The sequence below is a fragment of the Mus pahari genome, chromosome 11 (assembly GCF_900095145.1).
Source record: "Mus pahari chromosome 11, PAHARI_EIJ_v1.1, whole genome shotgun sequence".
Classification (NCBI taxonomy): Eukaryota; Metazoa; Chordata; class Mammalia; order Rodentia; family Muridae; genus Mus; species Mus pahari.
Window position 1 is genome coordinate 27,757,831 of NC_034600.1, and position 26,659 is coordinate 27,784,489.

Genomic DNA, 26,659 nt, shown 5'->3' on the forward strand with positions numbered 1-26,659 from the left:
TCCTTTTTGTATATTTTTTCACTTTTTGTTTGATAATATACATGAGTATAATTCACCAAAAACCACAAATGTATTGGGGTGGGTGCTGTTTGTGCCCTTGCTGGGATGCTGAGGGTTCGAATCACACTGGCCTAGGTGCACTCTGCCCTGCAGATGTTAGACAGGCTTTCCACCAAGAGCATTCTGCTTAAAAGCGGGAATCTCAGGGTAAGATCAGCAGGTCAGTATTAAGCTTTGGCTACTTAATCAAGGGTTGCGTGGCTGTAAGCTTGGAGCCCTGGCACAAACAGGCAGGTGGGCAGGCTGATTGATATAGAAATATATACAGGGGAGGGGGCAAAAAATGTGTGGGCACATGTGTTGGTCTGAGCAGGACCTCAAGTATATTCCTTTGTCTTACTGCCTTGAGACAAAAATCTCACTAACCCAGACACTTGCTTTTCTGCCAGGCTAGCCAGCAAACTCCTCATAATCTATCATCTATCCTAATGCTGGCGAATTCGAGGCACCCCAAGTAAGTTCAGTTCAGCTTTTCCCATGGGTCCCAGGGAATCTGAGTTCAGGTTCTCATGCTTCCAAATAAAGCTCTCACCTACTCAGCTGTGCTGAGAAAACACAAAATCTTCCATTACACTAGGAGACACAGGCCAGATGTGCACCAAAACTTGACAGTTCTCCTGGAAGCACTTTGAGACCATGGCCTGTGTCCAATGTGAACCAGATCTGTGTAGGCCTCACCTCATGGGCAGGAATTCTGGGAAGTGAGACACTTCCCCTCCATGAAGCAACACATGAGAGTAATACTGTTTGCTTTATAGGGTCATGCTTTGAAGCAAAACTGAGCTCCTTCAATTTTCTGCCACCCCAACTCTGTCAAGGTAAGAATAACTAACAGAAGTTTCGTAACCATCACAAACTAGGTAACTTCCTTTTGGGATCATTTCTGATGGTTTCTTGTCAGGTTTCCTCAACAAAAGGAAAGACAGTGAGCAGCTGATAGGTTACCCATTCTATTATCTTTGTGCATCAAAGCAAGCTTCCTGCTCATTTCAACCCTGGCAAATACAACAGAGTAGGCATATATATGGGAAAAGGACAGACAGTGGAAAATGGTACATGCCACCTGGCTTTTGCCTACCTCTGCCTCCCTCCTCACCCCCTACCCCCACCCCAAGATATGTAGCAGATATGCAGTTTGGTCTGCATATGGATTTGGAACACCTGGAGCAGGAGCTATCACTAAAGCTGTTGTCTGTGGGATATGTTCTAGCTGGGCTGCCTTGTCTGGCCTGTGGGAGAGGATGCGCCTAACTCCCAGAGTCTGGATGTGTCAGGGAGGGAGGATATTGGGGGGGGGGCACTCAGAGGAGAAGGGGTGGGGGGTGGGGGAAGGATTGCAGGAGGGGCTGACCAGGAGAGGCAGTGAGTGGTAAAGTGAATACATAAAAAAATTAAGTTAAATTAAAAAAACAATTTGGCTTTTGAGAGAATGCCAAGATCAAGGGAGAGTTTCTCTGGAAGAAACTAGCTGTGTGTGCTAGCTACTTAATTTGACACAAGCTATTGTCATTTTGGAAGAAGTAACTTCAACTGAGAAAATGCCCCCAACCAGACTGGTCTGTGGGCAAACCTCTGGTGCATTTATTTTAATTAATTTATCTATGTAGCCCCAACGTTCCTTGGACTTGCTACATAGACCAGACTGGCCTATTTCAAAATCATAGATGTACTTTGTTCCCCAAGTGCCGGGACTAAAGTCATGCACCACCAAGCCCAACTTAAATGTAGCACATTGAATGTGAGAAGGCTCAGCTCGCTATGGATGGTGCTACCCCTGGCCAGTGGTCCTGGGTGCTAGAAAACAGGCTGATGGGGCTAGAGTGATGGCTCTGTGGTTAAGAGCACTTCCAGAGATCCTGAGTTCAATTCCCAGCCACCACATGGTGGCTCACAAGCATCTGTAATGTCCTTTTCTGCCATGCAGGCGTATATGCAAACAGCACTCATACATAGAAGTAAGTTTAAAAGCAGACTGAGCAAGGCAGAAAGCAGCAGTTCTCCAGAGTCCGCTTCAGCCCTGAACTCCAGGCTCCTGCCTTGACTTCCTTTGATGAATGACTTGGGACCAAAGAGTTAAAAGCCAGAGAATAAATTCTTACCAAGGTACTTTTGGTCATAGTGTTTCACCACAGCAACAGAAACCATAATTAAGACAGCATGTGAATACAAACACTGACAGTGTGTGAGAGACCTAAGGGGAGAGTCATACTAACGTAAGTATGTGCCAAAGAGCTGTTTATCACTCTGGGTTAGTTCTGACTTGATTTGCCAGCCTTTGGGCTCTCAAGAGCATTCCCTAACTGTGTGATTCCTGAGAAGACAACTCCCCAATCTTTCACCTCTAACAGCAAAGTGGAGTAGTTACAAAGGACTGGAAGTCAGCTCTGAGGAAGGGCCTTTCCTACCCCACGCAGCTGAAGCACACTTGAGGGGCCACTGCGTCAGCTAGCTGATCTTCCCTTCCTCTTACCTTGCCCCATCTGATAACCAAAGAGAATCTGGTTGAGATAAAACCCTTAGTGTACGAAAGATCCCTGAAACAACACTGGCCAGCTGCTGCTGCTCAGAGTATAACAGATCATGGAGGGAGGACCTTATGACCCTCAGCGGGGAGCTCAGGCTACCACTTGGCCAGGCTTGGCTAACTTCTGGACCTCAGGCTTGGGGTTAATCCTCAATTTTAAAAAAGCCACCGCTTACACTTATCAGTGTTAACTTCCTTTCATAATTTACTCAACTGGAAAAAGTATTCTATAACAAAATGTATACAATTTAGTAATTGTACAAAACATGAATTTAGCAAGATGACATTGGTTACAGTCACCAGCATAAAACACTCAATACTTTTTACTGCCACTTCCACGACAAGCTCAGGTAAATAAAATGGTACTGGCTGAAAAGTCACAAGAGGAGCAATTTGAAACTTTACATACAACAGCAAAGGCAATCTTCCACAATAATACTGACACAATCACTAAGAGGCTCCCATGCTGCCGCGGCACTCTTGGAATGTCTTTCAGAGTCCATCTTCTACACAGATGTCAGCTTCCCAAGACCAAACTTGAAGCATTAGATAGAATACAAAATAAGGAGCTCTTTATTATTATTTATACAAAACTGGTACATTAAAAAAAAAATTAAGATTCAACAACTCTGCTGACCCCCTGAGGAAGCTAAGAGCTTTTATGGACCCATCAAAGGAGCCCATAAATGACTCAGTCACCAGACTCCTGGCCACTGGGACAAGGCACACAGCTCCAGGGCCATTCATGCGGCTCCATCATCGGCTCTGTAAGCTGACTTTCCCTTCATTGGGCTTGGAAAGCAAGCCAGGGTTTCCTGGACCAATGCTAACGAGCACTGTCTTCTCTGGCCCAAGCTAGAGTATTTTATCAGTGTAAAAGTTGAGTTCTTTTATTTCTTAAACACTTCCAATAAACTCCTAGCATTAGACACTTAGTTACAACATATACAGATTTGATAGTTTACCAAAAAATCTAGAATTCAGCTAAATAAGTTAAAACGTCTCTAAAGAAACTTGGCTTAGAGAAATGGTCGTTTTGTTTTTTAAAAACTGTTCCCACACTCTAAGTTGAGAGGTCCGACTTGCTTGCACTCTCCTCTAAGTAACACTAAGAGCTCTGATATCTTTAGTGCAGAGTGGCACAGCTGGCAGAATCTAGACTAAAGGCCTCTCTGAACAAAGACTTACAGAGATAAATGCAGTGACTGTTTTCTTCGTCAAGAACTATTTAGCACTACTTAGCACATTATTCTGTAGTTTGAGAATAAAAGTAATTCTTCCATGAAGAAGTAGGTCCCCAAAAATCAATAGACCAGCACCAAATGAATTATTAGTTTACAAAAAATAAACTTAGATTGCAAAGTTCTACAACCCAGACTGAATAAATAAAAATCAGAAGTTCTGTCAGCTACAGTGTCATTTAAAACCATTTTAAACCCACTGGGAGGTGAGCCCCCACTGATCACCAGGAACTCCATCATTTTGTCAAAACACCAGTTTCCAGCTTGTGGTAGCTTTCAGAAGCAAGCTGTAGATCACATCTGTGGTGCTCAGAGCCCTGTACCATCCATGTGAGATCTTTCCAGAACACAGCATGGAAAGAACCAGAGTTTCCACATCTGAGGAGTCTGTGCAAAAGACCTCAGACGTCTCTGAAAGAGCCAGAAACCAAGCAGGCGTGTCACTGATCATGTCCATTCATCTTCCACAAGACAGTGCATTGAGATTTTTAATTCACAGATTTCATGTTAGTCCTTGAGAACCCAATGCCCACGTTTCAGTTCAGTGTGTCAGGATACTCAAGCTGCCTTCTTGGTGCATGTTCCTTGAAGATCTTGTAAATTTATCTTTGATCTATGTCAGAAAAAGACAAAGTAGTAACACAAAGAATATCAGCAATGCAAAATTGGGGAGCTGGGGCACGTGTGTATGTGTATAGATGTCAGAAGACTGCAAGGCCACCCACTCCTTTTTTGACACAGGGTCTCTCTCAGTAGCCTGGAACTCGCCAAGTAGGCGAGGCTGCCGGGTCAGTGAGCCCCCAGGCCCTGCCTGTCTACCTGCCCAGAGCTTGGACTTTAAAGATCATGACACTACACATGTTTTGTTTTGTTTTTTTAAATCTGGATTCTAGGGCTTGGACTCAAGTTATCCAAACATTTTAGTGGTAATTCCCAGACCAGAATTATAAAGCTTTCACTTGGGAAAATCTCATCCACGTGGAAGTCTTACCTGTTGTGAACCATGTGACTTCTGACAAGATGTCCTGCTGCCAAGGCTGCCATCAAGGACAGCTCTCCAGCCATCACGGTGCCACATACAATTCGGGCAAGCTGCCGTGCGTTCTCTCCAGGATTGTCTTTGCACGCTCCTTGAACACCTAGCATCTGCAATCAGAGGCCAGCGTGGAAGATTACTGCACGGAGAAGAGGAGGGCCTAAACTCCATTAGCACTTACTTGCTTATTTAATCTACTTTCTCATGATTCATTAGGCACATCACCCAAACCATATGTATGTGTGTATGTTTACATGTATACACATACACTCTTTTTTTTTCTTTCTTCCTTTCTTTCTTTTTCTTTCTTTCTTTCTTTCTTTCTTTCTTTCTTTCTTTCTTTCTTTCTTTCTTTCTTCTTTCTCTCCCCCCTCCCTCCCCCCTTTCCCCTCCTCCTTCTCCTTCCCCTTCCCCCCTCTCACTACCCCCCCCTCTGAGAAACCCTACACTTATTTAGACATCCTGAGGCTAGACTGACTGAAAGCAAAGGTAAGAAAAACAGCTAAAATACAGAGTACAGTGATGTGCTACAGTAGACACACAGTATGATGGTTAAACTTGGTTGTCAACTTGACACTTGTAGAAAGAGGTACTCTCAATGATGAAGAACCCAGCCCATGGGCCTGGGCAATCAAAGAATGAGAGCCGAACATGAGGCTAGAACAAGCCAATATGCAGTGTTCCTTCATGGCCTCTACCTTAGTCCCTGCCTTAACTTCCCTTAGTAATGAAGGTCTACCTAGGTGTGTAAGTTGAAGTAAACCCTCTTTCCCAACTTTGTTTTAGTCAGTAAGAAACAAAGACCTGGGAGTCAGTGGCCTGAGACCACTAAGCTGTGTGCCAGACAATCGTACCTGCAGGCAGGCTTGCTGAGGTAGAAGGTTGGTCCCACCACCTACAGTTCCTATCTCTATAGATGGCATGGTGCAGCTGATATATAAGTCTTCATTTGTGGGACCACTGGCTTCCATTAAAGTAATACAGTTTGAACTCCCCACATTCTGTGCTGCATCCTGGAAAGGGAAAAGGAAAGATATCGTATAGCTCCTTCAGAGAACAGCAGAGCAGAGAGGACCGTGGGAACGGAGGAGCTCACCTGGCCGCACGCGATGTAGATAGCAGTGACAATGTTTGCTGCATGGGCGTTGTAGCCTCCTATGCTCCCAGCCATGGCAGAGCCCACAAGATTCTTGTTAATGTTTAAGTCAACCATAGCTTCCGTAGTCGTCTTTAACACCTAGATCAGAGTATGTACATTTTACATAGTCCCCCAGGAGAACTAAAAACCACTCACATCTACCTCTTTGTATTTCTAGAAAGCAGGGGAATACATGTAGCCCATTTAAACTGTCCCAAGAGGGCTGGCTACCTGCACACTGGCATGAACAATAAAACAAGCATTTTAATGGAAAACTACTCCACAAATGTAATCTTATAAAAGGTGGTAGTATTCTCATAATGTTTTATTATGTTTAAAACTTCCTTTCAGCCCTGGCTGGCCTAGACCTGTGTACCCGCCCTGGCTTCAGACTTCCAGGGATCCTCCTGCCCAAGTCCCAGAGGGGATGACAGCTGTGGGCCTCCACCCCGGCCTCAACCCAGCTGAAGACACTACCATGTCTAAGGCAGGCTAGCTACAACATCCATCCACACTCACCTCTCTCACCACCTTGGCTGGAATGACAGCTTCACAAACCACGGTCTTTCCCCGTCCTTCGATCCAGTTTATGGCAGCAGGCTTCTTGTCGGTGCAATAGTTCCCACTGACTGCCAGAATCTGCATGTCAGGAAAGAACTCCTGAAGCTTCAACAGTGCTTTCTCCGTACCCTAGTGAGAACCAAACAAACAATGCATGACGGAGCGGCCTTCTGACTACCTTAACTATTGTAACGCAGTCATTCCGTACATCAAGGTATTACCTAACAAACGTCTACAACTTTCTGTATCTGCCGATGCTGTTCCATATCCTGTTAAAACATCAATTACTACTTTCCTGTCCCTGCATGTCCCTATACCACTCTACTGGTATCCATGCACTTAACGACTCTGGTTAGCTCAGATAAGTGGAACCATGTAGAATTTGGCAATTTCACTTAGAATGATGTTCTACTTTAATGTATCTCTACCCCTTGTGCACGTCCACCCTATGAACTTATCCCTTCCCACTGGCTAGTATGAGCAGTGCTGCGAGCAGGAGCATACAGATAGCACTTTGAGACCATTTTCAATTCTAAAAGCAGAACGGGAAGACAGATGACACAGCAGTTCTATTTCCAAGCCGTTAAAAAGCCATTCCCTGGGACTAAACCACCAATCAAAAAGTACATGTGGTGGGACTCATGGTTACAGCTGCATACGCAGCAGAGGATGGCCTAGTCGGTCATCAATGGGAAGAGAGGACTTTAGACCTATGAAGGCTCTATGCCCCAGTGTGGGGGAATACCAGGGCCAGGAGGTAGGAGTGGCTGAGTTGGTGAGCAGGGGAGGGGGGAGGTGATGGGGGGAGGATGATTTTTGGAGGGGAAACCAGGAAAGGGGATAACATTTGAAATATAAATAAAGAAAATATTAAATTAAAAAAATTTAAGAAAAACAAAACAAACCACAACCCCCCCCCCAATACTATTTCTTAGGATTTTTAAAACTTAGGCATTTAGTTATTTACCTCTTTCCGAATAATCTTTATAAACACAAAACTCTGTAGCCTGACTAGATGATTTTAACATTTTGTATTTGTCTCTGGGTAAAAAGTTATCAGCAAAATGAAATGTATACCATATAAAAATCTCTCAGGAAACAAAATGAATGGATTATACAAACAAACTGAGTGTTTGATATCTTAAAGTTGGTGTTTCCAAGCAAGATAACACCTGCCTGTAAACCAGCAGTTAGTCCGAGACAAAAAACCTGTGAGTTGCAGGTTAGCCTGGTCTACACAATGTGCTCCAGGTTGGACCAAGGCTACAGTGAGACCCTGTCACACACACACACAGAAAGCAAGAACAAAGTCTCTAGAAAAGGTCAATTTCAAGACCTGGGAACAAAGCTCTTTTGGGTAGCCTGGGTGTGCTCAGAACTGACCTGGGCCGACACCTCCCTACAGCTCCATCTGCACTGAACTGCACCCTCAGGACCACTCCTCGGGAAGGAGCTGTTACTGGGCAAACTTCTGAAGTTTTAGCCCCAGATCCCTCTAACCCGTGAGGACATTTAGGACACAGACAGAGTCAAATCCACAGCAGTGCGGCCAGGCAGGCAACTGCAGTTACAAGCACTGGCTGCTCTTCCTGAGGACCAAAGTCCAATTCCCAACACCCACTGGCGTCACTCACAACCATATCAAACTCCAGTCCCAGAGAAATCTCATGTCCTCTCCTGGCCTCTATGGATATCAGGCACACATGCAGTACATAGACACTCATGCAGGCAAAAGACCCATACATACAAGTACATTTTATCTAACTAATTCAAAAAAGAGAAAATCAGAAACACTATCAAACCAAGCTATATTAGGTAATATTTAGCTTTTAATAAAGGTGAAATCAATCAATTCTGTTAAGTACGTACTACATGGATATGGTGGATCAATAAGAGGTATGGCTGGGTACAGTAGCACAGTTATAGTCCTAGCACTCAAAAAGCAAAGGCCCAAGAATCACCATGAGTCCAAGGCCAGCCCGGTGTGCCCATCATGGGCCCTGCGAGACAGAGAGCATCCATGCTCACCTTAGAGATCATGTTCATCCCCATGGCATCCCCCGTCTTGGACTGGAAACGGATATAGAGGTTGCGTCCTGCCATTGTCACGTGAAGTTTCTGTAGACGTGCAAATCTGTAAACACAAGGGTTTTATGTTAACCCAAGGTGAGAGATTTTACATTTTACCCTTAGTTTAGCAGGGAGTATTTTTTGTAGCTGAGTCTCATTCTCAGACACAGAGTAGAAGGTGGACCAACTCTTTAATACTCGTTAAGTCCAAATGAAAGCAGACACACTAGCCTGAACTGGTCAGGAGCTGTACATTACTGATGAGGCTTCCCTGTGACTGTAATGGTCTTCAAAGTAAACACAGCTAGACTAACTCATGGTCTGTGAGGAAATCCTTCTCTAGGGAAACTAACCAGCTAGTCACAGTGACGGCTTCTGTCTGTCTAACTTAATGAGTGGCTCAGGCCACCAGGTTTGCACAGGAAGTGCTTTTATCTGCTGAGCCATCTTACTAACCATTAAAAACCAATGTATTTCTATGGGATAATCTGTCTGCATCAACATCTACCCTAACCAGGAATAAGTATTAGTCATACTAAATGAATGGATTCAGAGGGGTGCTACATTACCCTAAGCAATGTATTTAGCTAGCACAGAGAACAAGCTAAATATCCATATGAACATATAAACACATGGAAACACACACACACACACACACACACACACACACATCCCTACCTGCTGGTGCTATCGAAAGCCTCCTTTATCACTGCAAACCCTTCGGGTGTTTCAAGCCAGGTCTTCACTTCTGCAGAGTCACAAGCACGAGGAAGACGCACCACTGGGCCTCGAGTCATCCCATCTGCAAGGACTCGACTGCTGGCACCTCCACCAAGCTACGCAGAGGATTATGGGAACGTATTAATCCACTTCAGTTTCTCCCATAGTTCTGTGTCTGCCTTCCTCCCTAGTTCAGCAAGGAGTACAAAGTAAACGAACTCCAACTTACACTTATCGCCCTGCAGCCTCTGTTAGTGCTAGCCACAAGACAGCCCTCCGTCGTTGCCATTGGCACCTGGTACTCTTTCCCATCCAGGCAGAGAGGCCCTGCCACTCCAACAGGGATGGGCATATATCCAATCACATTCTCACAGCAAGCGCCCATCACCTAGGAAACAGAAACACAGGTGGGCTACAGGTGAAAATCCGCACTGTAACAGACATCTGCTCATCTCAGTCCCTGTTGCTAATAGTTCTTCAAACTTTCCCCATAAAACATTTCAATACTTTTAATGTATTCTTTTTGTTGTTAAGATGTTGGTGATCAAACCAAGGGCTTCATCAGTGTTTGGTAAACATTCTACTGCAGTCAAACCACACCCTAAATTTACTCTTTAAAAATATTTAAAGTGGCTGGGTGGTGGCGCATGCCTTTAATCCCAAACCCTTGAGTGGCAGAGGGTAGGTGGATCTCTGAGTTCAAAGCCAGCCTGATTTACACAGATCTAGTTCCAGGACCAAAATAAATAAATAAATAAATAAATAAATAGCAAGCAAACAAACTGTTGGACTTTCCCAAGAATGATTATAAAATTATGAAAAACATTTTTAAAGTAGCAGTAGAAGGTCGGCTATAAGTTACAGAGCAAGCCCTCCCTAATCAAAGAGCATACCAAGGAATAATTATAATCTCTGTAAGGCAGGTACTGTAGAGAGGACGGCTCTGCAAGCTTTGTGGAGAGGAGCTGCCGGCGAATAGACACACCACGTTCATGAGTTTCCATTAAAGTTTCCAGTTTGTAAGCTGGGATGTGCTTGGCATTGACCAACTGAATGATCTCTGCATCACTAAGGAACTTTGCACCTTTCTGCAGAAAGGAAGAAGAAAATGAAGAGATGGAATTAGATAAGAAGGGCAGTTCATGAGCAGAAGAGCAAAGGCTGAAAGAGCACAGTGCAGAGCTGCTCACAGGGCTATAAAGCAGTACATACCAACCCTGGGAACAGTGACACTTAGCCAGACTATATCCCATCCCCTCTGAAGAACACACCCAGAACAAAGCCTTGCCCTCAGTCCAGTCCCCCTGCCTTCTGTACAACAGGACCTCGCTGTACTTAAATGCTCATGGACTAATCAATGAATATCAATCAATACATATTTACTTACGATGACAATATACACTCTCTTCATTTAATTTTTTTGTGGGTACAAATTGTGGACCTTAAATAGGATATATTCCAGCTGAGGATACCAACTCTCAAAAAAGCTCAAGTACAACAACATTAAGAGTAAAATTCAAAAGGCTTTGGGTTTGTAAAGGGGAAGATGATCTGAAAACTATCAAGGAGATCCAAGGAAGTGCTTGCTATGCAGACATGAGACAGAGTTCAAATCCCTAGCAAGACATAAAAGCCAGGTACAGTAGTATACATCTGCAATCTCAGCACTGGGCCGGCCGGAGGAAGACACAGGCAATTGCTGGGGACTTGCTATGTCCAGTTTAACCAAAATGACAAGCTCCACATTTACTAAGAGACCCTGTGTATTGGCTGGTTTTGTGTGTCAATTTGACACAAGCTGGAGTTATCGGAGAAAGGAGCCCAGCTGTGGGCCATTTTCTCAATTGGTGATCAAGTGGGGAGGGCCCAGCCCATTGTGGGTGGTGCCATTCCTGGGCTTGTGGCCCTGCATTCTTAGCAAGCTGAACAAGCCAGGTTCTGGAAGCAAGCCAGTAAGCAGCATTCCTCCATGGCCTCAGCATCAGCTCCTGCTTGACTGCCAGTCCTGACTTCCTTTGGTGATGAACAGAAGTGTGGAAATGTAAACTGAATAAACCCTTTCCTTCCCAACTTGCTTCTTGGCCATGTTTTGTGCAGGAATAGAAACCCTAAGAAACCCTGTCTCAAAAAAAAAAAAAAATCAGATAAAGCCAGGAGGTATTACACGCCTTTAATCCCAGCATTGGGGAGGCAAAGGAAGGTAGATTTCTGAACTTGAGGCCAGCCTGGTCTACATAGGGAGTCTAGGCTAGCCAGGACTACATAGTGAAACTTTTTAGTTAATTAGCTTCACTGTGTTGATTACTCATAAAACTATGCATTCTAAATATCTGTAATTTCCTCTGTCAATATATCTTAATAAGTGATGTTAGAATGGAACTGTATCTTACTAAACATGGAAAAAAAATTCAGTAGACCAGGAAAACATATTCTTATTACAGAAAGAATTAGATTAAGCTGGTAAGGCTGGGAAGCATGAAGGGACATATGTAAACGTGGTGAGAAAACACAGTGTTCAAACACAGCTCACTTCAACACACACAGATTCAAAAGCTCCTCATCTCTACAAGACAGTAACTCACTACAAGGAGTTTTGATTCTGGAACCAGAAAATAAGAAACCCCACTGCTAGCTTTACAATTTCCTCAATGGTAAATATCTTGGTAAATATCTGAAGCCTCTTGAACCCGGCCTGCTCATCTGAAGGGTGGGGATAACACCCCCAAAGGCTATAGGGGATTTACACAGCTGTCATAAGCCATGTGACACAGAGACTAGGACACAGTAGGCCTTGGTAGTACCAGTTTTAACTTCCTTTGGTTAAAAGAAAGGTACCAAAACATCCTCTTTAAAAGAAACCCCCAGTGTGAGCACGCCCTTGTCCCTCCTCTGTATTCTCCCCCAGTGTAAGCACGCCCTTGTCCCTCCTCTGTATTCTCCCCCAGTGTGAGCACGCCCTTTTCTCACCTCTGCATTCTCCAGTATCTGCAGACATTCTTCATTAGGTCGAGGCTCGATGGGGAGTTCAATTCCAGGCTCCTGTGTCCCCAGGGCCAATGGAGGGCTGGCTACAGAGGCCCCAAGCACAAACGTAGCTCTGCTTGTAGTCTCTGCTTCCACCACTAAAGGTTTTATAACCTCAGCTGTATGAAAGGCAAAAAGACATCGCAAAGTCCTCGAATCACTTTCAGAGGCAGTCAACTCAGGGAGGGTCCTCGGGCAAGAGGACCCGAGAATGAAGAACACAGCATAGTACCTTTTCTCTCTTGGTTCACCCCTGGATCCTCCTCTGCTGACGAAAGCTTCTGGTTCCTTCTCACAAGCAGAGGCTCACGTCTACAACAGTTGTCTTGAGCTTTCTTTGAGGTCACGACAGGAGATGTGATAGGATTTTTTAATGACAGTGTCGATTCTGTCTCTGCTTGTTCAAAGAAAATATACTTGACAGCCAAAAGGAACGCTAAACTCAGGGTAATCACTTGCTCAATATCCATGCTGATCATCCTGAATGAAAGCAAAGATAAATGTTGTCACTTCAGAAATATTAAAGTCACAGCAGAGCCCTGTAAGAACACAGAGTATTGTGAGTTCCGGTCACTTACTTGGAGAGATAAAACTGCCAGAGAGAAACGCTCGGTTCAATTCTCTTGGACACATCTTCATCCAGACCCAAGGAGACCTTAGACTGTTCTGCTGTGCTGTTCTGAGGCGAAGGATCAGCTATCCAGCGACTGTGAGCGTGAACAAGGACCAAGCCTAAAGACTGAAGGAACATATTCTAAACTGTATACCTTCTGCTTTCTTTCTCACCCCTCCCAACTCCATAGCCAGACACTTTAGTCCTCAGCCCCACCTAACATGGTAAGAAAACCCCTAGCTTGTTAAATAAAAGCAATGGTGCTGTAACAGTTCAAACATTCCAAAGAATAGCCTTTCAAAGACAGGAGTCTATTCAGGAGAGCAAGAATAACAAAGACCATAAGGCCCAGTGGGGCATGGTGGCAAACACCTTGTATCCCAGCACTCAGGGGGCTGAAGCAGGATGACTGAAAGTTCAAAGCCAGTAAGATCCTATCTCAAGATATCAAACTAAAATCCCCAGAACTTCAAAGCAACAAAGAACAAACTCAGAAAAAAGAGAAGAAAGACTGGAACATCACAGAAAGGGACAAATATTAGATAAACAAGATAGGAACTAAAAACACAAACAAAAGCCCCCAAATACCCAAAGTATAAGACACACTGAAACTACAGATACTGGAGAAAAAATGCCATTACCATAATCATCTTGACCCTTTGGGTTACGGGATTTGGTTTATTTTCTTCTTCTTCTAAAACTCTGGCAAAATGGCTGAGCTGCCAAATTGGACGACCCTCACGGCTTTCACGAGAAAGCTACGAAGTAAGTCAGCACGGCGTTAGGAGGTATGCAGGGGACTTAGGAGAGGGGCAGCATGGGAAGTTCTACTTTACAACTAATGACACCAGGAAAAGCCGCCTCACCTCTAGGACCAGGGACACGCAGGCTGGGAAGAACGTCATGAATACAAAGTAGTTGGCCAGCACAGACATGCAGCCAAAGCAACACATGATCTCAAGCTGACGGACCCCTGGAGGAAGCAAGAGGCACAGCTGCTCAAGTGTGCATGTCTGACATGCCACTGAGCTTAAAGGCTCTTCATTACACATAGCCAAGTTTCACTATATTACGTCCTTTGTCATTTACTAGAACAAAATTAGCAACACAAAGATGATTTAAGACCTCAGGAACAGCAGTCCTGCAAGGACACAGACCCCAGCATCACTCACAATGCTGTATATAATGGTGCTGTTTCATACAGCTGGCCAACAAATGTTTCCAATTCTTCTATAAATGGTATCACTTTGGCTGAGACAAGAAGCTGTAAGACCAGCTACTCTACAGCACTACCTTTATCCTCCAATCTACACCACTCCCCTAGACTCACTCATCACAAACGCAATTGGCCCACGTGTCCATGCTGATTTATAATGCACAGATCAGTAGGCAGTTATGCCTTTCTGACACGGCATCTCAGGAAATAGTCCTTACATACCACTAAGTGCAACTCTCTATAACCCCAGTGCCTACTGATGTTCTAAGCATTTTACTTCCTTGACCTATCTGAAAATGATACAATGCAAAAATGTTAATAAGTCAAGAGTGAAAATTAACAAACATTTCACCACAAAATTATTTCAAGGATCATTTGGTACTCTCAAATAGAAGGTGCCAGAATTGTACAGACCAGAAGAACCAGAAAAAAAATTAAGATCACCAACTCCTAGTCTTTGGCTCAAGTTAAAATAAAAAACTGCATTACATTATTTATTCTCACAACCAAGGGCATCTGAGAAACTGCAAATTATACATATTATAAATAAAGCAAATCTATACATTCAACTTGAACACTAAATGAATAGAATATTTTCGTAATCAATACATAACCAATGCTTTTCACAAATCAATCACCAACTATGATTTTTTTTTTTTGTAAACTCCAAGTTGCCATCATTCTTCCTGACTGTCCCAAAAGCAGCTGCTCTGCCACTTTGGTACCACACAGGACACAGCTCCAGTCCAAAGACTTCTGAGCAGCTGTGGCTTGTATGTGTGCTGGGAACTGCACCTTTATTTATGCAAAGTACATACTACCTCCAAGCTACACTTAGCCCAACCCTCCTCTGAACTGGCCTTTTCAGTTATCCCAGGATGTGGTAGAATGTGTCCAAAGTACAAATAAGTTCCAGGATCAATCCCTCACACTGTGTAAGAAGGGAGGCAGCGGGTTGCTGCCTAATTAATTTTAACCCCATGACTTCAGTGGCTTCTGCCACTGCACATCCGATTCTTTGATTCATTTCTCTAATGATTCAAGCAAGACAAGGCATCAGCCCTACTACTTTCTGCATCAGATTCAAATATGCAGGCTTTGCTTCAAGGCCTGTAACTTCCTGGCCCACCTTCAACATCTCAAACTCTCTTGTTTTCACCTGATCAACATTTTATTTTATTTAGTGGTGATGGTGTGTGTGTGTGTGTGTGTGTGTGTGTGTGTGTGTGTGTGTGTGTGTGTATGCGCCCAGGGCATGGAGTCAGGGGACAGTTTCAGCCATCTGTCCTTGTGTCTGTTATAGAGACCAACTCGCCTCTGCGATCCCACAGCTTACCACAGGCTAGCTATAGCCCAGGCCTTCGACTTCTGGAAATTCTCTCTGCCTCTGCCCCATCACAGCAGCACTGGGAGGGAGATGCACTACCATGGCAGGCTTACACGGGTCCTAGAAACCCCAACTCAGCTCTCATCGTTTCATGGCAAGTGCTTTACCTGCCATCTTCCTAGGTTACACAAAGTACATCTTGAAGTCTGAAAAAACATGCTATAGACTGAGTCGCTGAGCTCTATCCTTAGCAGTACATTTTAAAACAATTCTTAGAATGTTTTTTCTTTCCTAAATAAAAACCTTTGTTGAATAGTAGACTATGTATCATTACTATCAGAAATTTAAAGAAATACAAAATATTTAATAAATGAGTGAATACAGAGACAACCAAATATTCTCCCAAAAGAAAGACAATTAGGGGTTGGAGTAGCAGATAACTCAACAGCTAAGAGTGTCTTGGGCTCTTGCAGAGGACCCCAGTTTGGTTCCCAGCACCCACATTAGATAGCTCACAACCACCTATAACTCCAGGGGACACAGATGGATGGACGGGGACACGGACACACACACACACACACACACACACACACACACACACACAACCAGAACTTAAAAAAAAAAAAAAATCTAGCCTAAGACCAGGACACCTCATAACAGCATGATATAATTCACTCTGGCCAACTCCACTGCCCGTCACGGAGTCCTGTTGAAGTTCAGTATTAACTCCCCAGCACTGCTTTAAGGATGAGGAAGTGTGTTGAGGTTGGTGCTGCAGGCAGGCTAGGATTGACGGCCTAGTATCTAATGAAACCTTCCCAACTACCTGATGAGATCTGGGCTCTTGCACCACCTCCAACATGGCAATTAAAATACAAGGAAAGGAATTCCTCATTCAGCCCTGGTAAGAGCAAGTGTCTCCAGGCCAGCCTTGCAATACCACCTTGGTTACAAACCAAGAGCAAACCCCACACACCACAAGAAGAGACGACAGCAAGCATGGGAATCAGTAACCTGTTACTACTTTATTACCATGCACACAGAGGTCCATACATCCACACACTTACAGTATCTCCTGTTCAAGTCACTGAAGTCAGAATTCAAGAATAAACAATGTAAATGTCAGACCTGCTATTTTCCCTTTTAATGACAACTGTAAGTATATTAGAAATTGTTTACAAACCTGACATGGTGCCAACTCCAATCACAAGGCATTCCACAAGAGCGTCAAGGGTGAATGTGGGGCCCAGGATCGCCATCCCACGAGCTATATTTTCCCTTACTTCATCCTTAAGAATAGACCAAACATATCGGTGGTTGTAAAGAGCACATTAGCCTTTTAAAATGCTAGAGAGCATCCTGGGTCCTACATGAAACTTATTTTACTACACAAACAACAAATAAGATAGGATGCATTCAATAGGCAAAGTGGGCAGTGAGAGACACAGTGTAAGGACTACTCCTGTAGGTTAATCAATCACTGAAATCCTACCTGACCACACCCTTTCTGTAGTGGCTATTCCTGGTTGTCAACTTGACTATATCTGGAATGAACTACAATCTAGAATTGGAAGGCTCACCAGTGACCCTAATCTGGAGGCTGGGAGATAGACCTGGATCTTGGTATGGAGATCCTGAGGCATAGTGGCTACGGATTCCAGAAGATTAAGACAGGGAGATCTCTGAGTTCAAGGTCATCTGGGATTAAAGGTGTGGTGGCACACACCTTTAATCTGGGCTACACCTTCTGCTGAAGACCATATAAGGACACTGGAAGAAGAAAGACAGTCTCTCCTTAGCCTGCATGCCGTGTGGGACTGAGCAACTGCTAGATCCTTGGACTTCACTCACAGCTGCTGCTGACCATTGTTGGGAGTTGGACTGCAGACTGTAAGTCATCAATAAATTCCTTTACTATATAGAGACTATCCGTAAGTTCTGCGACTCCAGAGAACCCTAACTAATATACTTTCTTTCACATTTCATATTACATTCTGGCTCCCACCAACAAAAGCTTAGCTGAGATTCTCTGAGGTCACATTAGTACCATAAAACCTAGATCGTATCAAAATGTTCAAATGATCATAAGCAGTATCCAATATTTATAATCGGGATAGAACTATGAACTCTTTCACAGCTTGGGGGAGGGGCTAGTTCAGAGACAGAGCACTTGACAATCCTGCAAAAGGTCTTTAGTTTAATGGTCTGACACTGAAGGAAAATTATAAAAGGACTAAATAGGATATGGTCGTGTCTATGTCTGCAATCCCAGCACTCAGCTGACTACGGCAGGAGGATCACTATAATTCAGGACAGAATGAGATACAGTCTGTCTCAAAAAGAATTCTGCTACAAGGCTGTTTAACTTGATGCTGAGTTTTTTAAAGTCACCAATGAACATCAGGATGAATTTAAGATGAGAAATGTTCGTTTGAGGGGCTCAGAGACAATGTGAGGCTCTAGACCACTAGATCTGCTACAGTGTAAAGATGAGAAGGCCCCCAAAGGCTCTTGTGTTTGAACACTTGATCCCCACTAGGTAGCTCCTTGGGCAGGCTGAGGGGGTGGAGCCTCATCAGAGAAAGTGGATCACAGGCTGTGGGCTCTGTGGCCCCAGAGCCTGACCCAACCTCCTGCGAACCCTCTTCTTGGCTGCACTGGGCTCCAGGCCTGCAGGCCCTGCATGCACGCCTTCCCAGCTCCATGAACCACCTCCTGGCAACACAAGCCCAAAGGAGCCTGGCTCCCTGCAATTGTCCCATGTCAGGTATTTGGTCAAAGCAATGAGGAAGTGCTCGGAACACTAACGCTCACTTTCCAGAGGCCCCAATAAGCAGTGTATTCACCTAAGTCACCATGCACTGTCATTTCAGAAGACTTTCAAAGGGAAAATGGGGAAGTGAGACACTCAACACAAACCAGTCTTAAAACACACGTTTAAAGGCTTGAGACAGCAGTTACATTTTGAACAGTAAAGAAATCTCATCTTGTGACTAGACAAATGTTGGGGAGATCATCACACTCCAGGGTTACAAACAATACTCACCTGTGAGTTTGAACTGAGGGCAAACTTTGCTAATGCACTCGCTCTAGAAAGGTCAATCAAGAGCAGAAAAAAGGGCAAAGCTTCACTGGGGGAAAAAAGATAAGTTACATTTAACATGGGGATAATATAGCTTTAGAGACTTCTTATATAACCCTTTCCATAACACACACGGGACATGACCACTTTTCTGCTAGCATTTTTTTTTTTTTTTTTTTTTTGGTTTTTTGAGACAGGGTTTCTCTGTTTAGCCCTGGCTGTCCTGGGACTTACTTTGTAGACCAGGCTGGCCTTGAACTCAGAAATCCGCCTGCCTCTGCCTCCCGAGTGCTGGGATTAAAGGCGTGCGCCACCTGGCCACCACGCCTGGCACTCTGCTAGCATTCTTAAGGAGCTTTGAATAAGAGATACTCAAAATATTTGCTAAAGTTTATTTTGTTTCACTCTTTTGAGACAAAACCTCATGAAGCCCAGGCTGACTTCTAACTTGCTGTGGGGCTTGGATCCCTGACCCTCGTGGCCTTGGATCCCTGACCCTCGTGGAGGTACAGGCACTGTCATTATGTCCAGCATAATAAAATACTTGACAATGTTAAAGTGTAAATGAACACGCACTGAAACACCTCTTCTGTGTTTTCTCAGCAAAGTGCGATTCTATGTTTATAAAATGTACCTGAATTAACATTAAGTAAAATGTATAATATCCCAATTGGTGAATAATCCCCACATTCCCCCAAGGCAAGAGTTAAAAAAAGCAAAAGCTTTAAATTAAGTACTCCCACAGCTGCTACATTACTCGTGAACTGTATCTATCCCTAGGTGATGATGGTGAACATAAACAAAAACTGCCTATAAAAATATCAATCACTGGGGCTGGTGAGATGGCTCAGCGGTTAAGAGCACTGACTGCTCTTCCAAAGGTCCTGAGTTCAAATCCCAGCAACCACATGGTGTCTCACAACCATCCATAACAAAAATCTGATGCCCTCTTCTGGAGTGTCTGAGGACAGCTACAGTGTATACACATATAGTAAATAAATCTTTAAAAAAAATATCAATCACTGAGGTACTGAGAAAGATTAACTTAATCCAACACTGGAATAACAAACTACAAAATATTCACACAGAATACCATACAGCTATCACTAATAATTGACTTTAACACTAAGGTTAACATGAAAAGATGCAGATGAGTTATGTTGGGCAAAAAAGACTTGGCACAGCATATACAGTACGATACTCAGAAAACATGTCCAAAATGAGAAGAATATATATCAAAATGTCAGCACTTAGAGCTAGCTAATAGCAAGTTAATGAAAAATTTCCCATACTTTTTCAACTTTTAAATGTATGCATCACCTTTAATTAATAAAAATATTTTTTAGAAGAACACACACTGGGCTTTACTTACTTTAAACCTGTCAATTCTTTGTCGAGGAAATGAATGACGACTGTACTGAAGACAAAACTTGAGAAAATTGTGAAGAGACCGGCAATACCTAAAGGGCAAGCGCCACAGTTAAAGTCTGTACTCCTTACCACACGCATGATGCATGCAGTCTCACTCAGTACTCTGTAAGAACAATGCCATGTTCCTCTACAGCACTGAGGCCTCTCATCTGAGAGTACCAACTGCTACATGTACCCAACACTCTCAGTATTGCACTGAGAAGATTCCCACAGCAAATCCAAAGTCTGACAGCATGCACAGCCAGTGACCAGCCTTACCCAGAATGTATTTGGACCCAAGCTGCCGTAGGTTCTGGAACTGGAAGTAAATGTACAGGATGGCGATGCACCGCGTTATTGTCAGGATGATGATGTCGCTGCTCAGCACGTCCTATTGGCAGAGAAAGCTTTCAAACAAGGACCCATAGCAACAATTTTTACTCTGTCATTGGTTTACATATTATCACAAGAACAGAAATGTCACCATAGTACAACCAAATCAAAATAGCCAATATAGAAACCAAATATTGAATGCAACTTTTAAGCAATCTAATTCTTCATAATCATTTTTTTCTGATAGTCCTTACAAAAGCTGTATTTCTCAAGGGAGTCAACTATACTCACTTGTATTTAAAAAAGCATTTTTTAGTGTATTCCATATCAGGTACATACCTGAAAATTTGAGGTAGGCCACAGTAAAGACTACTCAGAACTTTTTGCTTATATGGTCTCTAAAAAGCAGACCCTTTTTTTTTCATTCATTAATTTATTTTACATCCCAGTCGCAGCCCCTTCTCCCCTTCCTCTCCCACCTTCACAAACCCAAACCCCCATCACCCTCACCCCTTCTCCTCAGAGAAGGGGAAGGCCCCAAAAGGAGACATTCATTAGAAACTGAAAATGAAGCCACACAGTGGTGGCACACGCCTTTAATCCCAGCACTTGGGAGGCAGAAACAGGCAGATTTCTGAGTTCAAGGCCAGCCTGGACTACAGAGTAAGTTCCAGGACAGCCAAGGCTATACAAAGAAACCCTGGCATGAAAAAACAAAAAACAAAAAAAGAGAAAATGAAAATGAAATTCACTTTAGTCGGTATCAAAGCAAACTAACCTCTTCAAATTTGGGGCACTCATAATTCCAGCCACAGATCCTGTTGTTGCCGGTGAACATGTTCATGGACATCATACAGATTGTAAGTGTCACTGTTCCCACAATAACTTCCCAGGGGTGGGAGGCCACGAAGAGGCCATGCATACGGAAAAGTCTTGACAACATTGTAGCCTCACAGTCCTTGGATCCTGGAAGGATGTACATACGAAGAACACTTAGCATGCATGCGGCTCACTTTCAGGACTAAAGGATGCTGTCAGGCCTAAGTGCAGCATCTCATGTACAGGACTATTCCAGCCTTCTGCATAATCCTGGAAAGTGAGTTTAATGCTCTATTAACATGGTGCTTGCCACTTCTTCAACCACCTAAGTCCTTTATTACTTACTGGCAAACAACTTATATGCAAATGTCCCTTTAAAAGTTAAGTTTCAAAAGTAACTCCTTGTAGTTATGTGAGCCAAGGAAGAACACAATAAATAAAGCACAAAGCAGACACATGACTATTCCCACTTTTTAGTTAAATAGAAAGCCCATGACCACCGTCTTCACCAGCCACATGCTTAATAAAGGTAACACCAGAGGTCCTTCTCCCCCACCTTGCCATAAGTTATGATTTTCATTTCATTCTCTAGAATATAAGGCAGAATGTCACTAGCACAACGTATAATAAACTTTCCTAAGGTGGCTGTCACCAGAAATCTTTTCTGATCTATATTTCCATGTTAGTAAAACGGGGGCGTACATTTCAGTAGGATGGCTTTTCTCCTGACAAACTACAGGGTCATGAAGACCGATTTAAATGTGTTACATGTGGAAGGCTCCTAAACTTTTACAGCCAGCCAAGACTGGAAAGTCAGTAGAAGCAGATGCTGGGTAAAATGAAACGTGTCTGTATCATACAGAAAGACCCCAAGGAGTGAAGACACAGCTCAGTGCAGGGCCCTCTGTTCAAAAAACCCAAAAACTACAACTTCTTGTCTGACAAGAGGATTCAACAGAATAAATAGCAAGATCTGAGCTAATGAAATGACCGACACTCTTCCCACATCTGATGGCTAATTAACAAGTCTGGCATTCCTATTTGAAATGTCACCTTATAAAGTCTCTGATATTACCCGTGACAATCAGTCACAAAAACTGGGTCCCGGGAGATGGGTCCATGGATAAATCCACTTGCATCTAAGCCTCACTGCTTCTAACACTGCACACTGAGCTCTGACCTCCACTCTCAGGCCACAGGACACAATAGAATACAAATGATGACAAGAAACCAACTAAGCCCACTGATTGTCAGCAAGATTTCAAATAGATCTCACACATTCAATAAGAAAGTAACTTATTTACTGGTGACACCAATTAGCCAGGCAGTGGTGACAAGGGAGGCAGAGGCAGCCAGATCTCTGAGCTCAAAGCCAGTCTGGTCTACACAGAGAAACCCTGTCTGGAAAAAACAAACAAAAACAAAAAAAGGGACCACCACCACAAAATTAAGTAAAGAAGGCCAAAAAAAAGTACTGGGGTGAGGAGGTAAGAAAGGTGGGAGCTTGGCTTTTAAGAATGAAGCCAATTCGCCAACATCATCTCTGATTCCAACATTCCATTTTTCCTCTTCATTTCAATGTACCAGACCAATATAACTGGTTTTCCAAGATGGTCACAGCAACACATTAATTCAATCATAAAAATCAATGCTGCTGATAAGAACAGTTTTAATTAACTAAAAATAGAGAGCAACATAAAAGTAGCTGACAGATAAGGAACATGGGTAAGTACTATGTAAATTCATGGAATTATTCACAACGGTCTCACTATGTTTCTTCCTGTGGGTCTTAATTTTGAAAAGAACAAGTAGTAAGGCATAAGATATGGCAGGCATCTCTGTATTTATCTTTTTTTCAGTACTGCATAATGAGTTTTACCATTTTCCTCTCCGGCATCTTGCACTGATGTACACAAATACTCAAGACAGGACAACTGCAAAGTCCTTTTATGGAGGGCCTGGGTTTAAAGGACGAACACTTTAAACCTGTCTAGGATTCTCATAAGAAACCACATGTCCACTGGCCTCTCTCACAGAATCTCTTAAAATCAGAAACTAAAGCAAACTGTTCAAAAAGATTGGCTTCAAGGTTTCAGAAGGTCAATTAGCTTCAAATCTAAATCAAAATCACTTCCAGTTCTCCACCCTTCACCTAGGAGCTTCCATAGTCTCCCTTAGTGAGTCAATTGTATTCATCACTACTAAAAGTGATTCCTCTGAAAAAAATTTAAGTTGCTATCATGAGGAGCCCCAAAGTGATTACCAATTAGTAATCCCGAACCCATATCCACACTACATCAGGCACATCAGACCTCCCACCCAGCTCGGTTCCTGGGGCCTGACAATCTTGCCACTCTTCCCTGCACGAGCAGCATCTTTTTTTTTTTTTTTTTTTTTTAAATAATCTGAGGGGGAAATTTACAAAATCCTGTTCCACAATCCAACTAAGTACAGAGAACCACACCTACCTGGAAATACAAACTGAGCAATGTTACAAAGGTGTGTCAAAAGTAACCGTAATTATAAACTTGTCTCTCAGGAGCACCTCCCATTTCTCTGTGACTAGGCCAAGTGACACCAGAGGGGCTCTGTGGCAGTTTATGAGCGCTCAGAAGGTCCCTTTTCTGCTGCGCTGCAATAAAAGAACTTGCCTACTTATCCAAATACAGTAGACAGCAAACACTTCACAGACTCCTCAAATGGTTGAAAATTTAAACTCACCAGACTTCTTAAATTCTATTTCTATCTAGGAATAGACCCACCAACCACTGCCAATTAAGAGAAAGGCTTCTCTGAGATTCTTCCAGTCCATTCAGCAATCTTCCTGTGGTACACACCCCACTTTGATTAGATAGTATCTACACTGATATGTGCAGGTTGTCCCTTTGAGGGTAAGACCCCTATCCTACACTGTAGCCACATCTAATCCCAAAAGGATGGGACATTCTGCTTTCTTAATCCATCAAAGGGGATCATCATCATCATCTTGCACTAGAAAACAAGTTCTGTATTCAACTTTACTATACATTACCCGTTTCTAAATTCATCTCCTCTTCATTTTCAAGTTCTCTGACCAAAGTATTAAGTGGAACCATAAACTACTATTTTTAAGGACTTAAGAAAAAAAAAATAGTATAATTTCAAGATTGGTTTAAGGATTCAGGAACTGATCCCAGAATATAGCTCACGGTCTACAAATTAGACAAAAATATAGTAGTGTGAGCATGCATGCCATGCTCCCCCCTCCCCCACCCCGGCACATCCTTTATCTTGAAATAGCTATGACATACACACAAGCTTTCCTGTTCATCTGATACTTTATGCATGGTCAAGTTCTAGAAAGGCACTACAACAAAGTAAGCCCACAAAACACAGCCCAACCTCACAGCAGATCCAAGACTTTGCCCTAAGATAAAAAAATAAATCACAAGTAACCAAACAAAATGTATTCCCTACTTCGTGTGATGCTTTAATTGTACACAACGACTTTGTAAGTAAAGAGCCAGTAACGAACGTTTCCTGTGGCTTTACAGGACTTAGCCCGAAAAGGTACAACTTCAAGAAAGGAAAGATTCCATCTGTCCGCATTCGATGAAATACTATTAACCTCTCCCGACCTCAGAAGTCTACTGTTTTAACTTGCGAACCTCGAAGGCCATTTTCTTCACTCAAACCAAATAATTTCAAAAGGAGCCTAAGGTAAAGGACATCAGTATCAATGAGACTACGCCCCTTAGGAGAAAGGCGGTGACATACAGGTCGAGAGACCGACTTCAGAGGGATAGCTGTGCCTGTACCGACCTCGCATCCTCCTCCTGGCCCACTAGGAAGGGCACAACCTGCCGTACCCACGCGGATCGGGTCAATTTGCAGCCTACATCTCCATCACTTTAAAGACGGGTCCTGCCGCAAGGCAGCGCCTGGGCGTGAACCCTTGTTCTCTAGGGCTCCGCGAACATCGCTCCCGCTGTCCCCTCTGCCTGACACTCGTTCTACACGGAAGACCGTGAGCGCCCGGTCAGCACAGCGCCCTCCGGACTGGACCCACGGAAGCCCCGTCGCGGCACTGGCCCTCAGGCCCAACCGGCCCACGGGTTCCCTGGCCGCCGCCCTGCCGCCGGGCCTCAAGGACGTGTCCTCGCGGTCCCCTCGGTTCGCAGCCGCCTCGTGGGCCCAGGCGGAGCGCGAGACCCGCCGCCCCGCCGGTCCCCAGCGTCCGCCAGCTCACCTCCGGATCTCAATGGAGGCCACCAAGCCGGGCCGGCCGCCGTCTCCAACCACGGAGCCCCGGGCGGAAGGAACTGCGCTTACGCACGCTGGGGACCGCCAGCCGGCCGCCAATAAGGAAGGATCGTCCGATCCCCCAGCCAATCGTCGGGCGGCTGCTCGGCCTGACGGCCTACGTCACGAACGGTCTCCCTAACAACCGCCCACTGATCGCACCCGGGCGGAGAACGGGCACCGCACCATCTCTCACCACGGCAGAGCCAACCAATGACGGGTCGGGTCCCAGCATCGCGGCCTACCTATTGGCCCCCGAGCCGAGGGGCGCCTGCAGGACGCCGCCCGCGCGGGGAACAGGGGATGCCGCGGGTGGAGTACCCCGAACTCAAGACTTTGACCTGTAGGGTCCTGCCCGTGGGAAGACCACGGGAGGCCACCGTGTCAGAGTTGGGGCGAGGGTATGAACGCGGGTTAAGGTTGAAAAGAAAAAGCCCAGTTAGTAGAGAGATCTGTGAGGGAAGTAGTAGAGCACTGAAAAAAAGAGGAATTTAGAAAAGAAAACGAAACGTGGCAGGGACTCGGAGCCCAAACCCCCTGTGACATACCCATCAGTGCTAATGGCTCCGGCTATCTAGGTCACTGTGGATTCTTGCCGAAGAGTCCCTCTCCTGTGTCTTCTCTGAATTCCCTCTGCTCTCCTGCTGGCTGCAGGCCTTTATCAGCTCTCACCTCAAACTGCAATAAGCTCTCCTAACTGGTCTTCCCACTCGGGTGCTTACACCTTCTGCTTCTGGCGTTTCTGCTGCAGTAATCGTCCTCTTATGCCATCCATACACCTGTCCCTAAATCATCGGCCAGCGAAGAAGCTGACACCTCCAGTGTGGCTCGACCCCGTTTCACCTACACAACTCTATCCCTGTGTTAGCCTAGAGTAACTTACCCTTCGGTTGTACTGAATCGCTTTTGACACCCCTGCTCATGGTCTTAGTTTAGCCCGGATATACCTACCCACTTTAAATGTTGAAATCCTAATTATACCTCAAGGATCATTCATATGCCACCTCCTTTCCTGATTCTCTCAAACATATGTCATCTCTCTCTTCTGAACGCCCATAGCACTTCCGTAATAGTCTATGACTTGTCTTACTGTTTTATGTGGAAATGTAAAGAGAGAGCAATTGGTACATAATTCCTTTTCTTCTCTCTCTCTCTCTCTCTCTCTCTCTCTCTCTCTCTCTCTCTCTCTCTTGCGCGCGCGCGC

At 44.2% G+C, this 26,659-nt stretch overlaps 1 protein-coding gene across 1 annotated transcript; it reads right to left on the reverse strand.

Annotated features, from left to right (window-relative positions):
- Window positions 1-2,771: 2,771 nt before the first annotated feature.
- On the reverse strand, window positions 2,772-25,478 carry Hmgcr (3-hydroxy-3-methylglutaryl-CoA reductase). Its single transcript, XM_021208239.2, has 20 exons — window positions 25,403-25,478; window positions 21,134-21,321; window positions 20,302-20,413; window positions 19,985-20,072; window positions 18,577-18,661; window positions 16,714-16,819; window positions 13,854-13,960; window positions 13,629-13,745; window positions 12,953-13,113; window positions 12,607-12,854; window positions 12,318-12,493; window positions 10,244-10,438; window positions 9,580-9,738; window positions 9,309-9,466; window positions 8,589-8,694; window positions 6,519-6,689; window positions 5,958-6,098; window positions 5,716-5,874; window positions 4,817-4,971; window positions 2,772-4,438 (listed from the first exon to the last, which is right to left on the reverse strand). Exons 2-20 carry the CDS (start codon window positions 21,296-21,298, stop codon window positions 4,384-4,386), a joined length of 2,664 nt encoding a protein of 887 aa, XP_021063898.1. The 5' UTR covers window positions 21,299-21,321; window positions 25,403-25,478; the 3' UTR covers window positions 2,772-4,383.
- Between the last annotated feature and the right edge of the window lie 1,181 nt (window positions 25,479-26,659).

What these genes read in the sequence shown, in the direction of transcription:
- Hmgcr (XM_021208239.2), bottom strand. Translation starts at nt 21,298, where the DNA reads ATGTTGTCAAGACTTTTCCGTATGCATGGCCTCTTCGTGGCCTCCCAC. An exon ending in CCCTCAGTTCAAACTCACAG is followed by an intron (nt 16,820 to 18,576) that starts GTGAGTATTGTT and finishes TCTATTCTTAAG; the next exon opens with GATGAAGTAAGGGAAAATAT. An exon ending in AAAGGGTCAAGATGATTATG is followed by an intron (nt 13,114 to 13,628) that starts GTAATGGCATTT and finishes ATGTTCCTTCAG; the next exon opens with TCTTTAGGCTTGGTCCTTGT.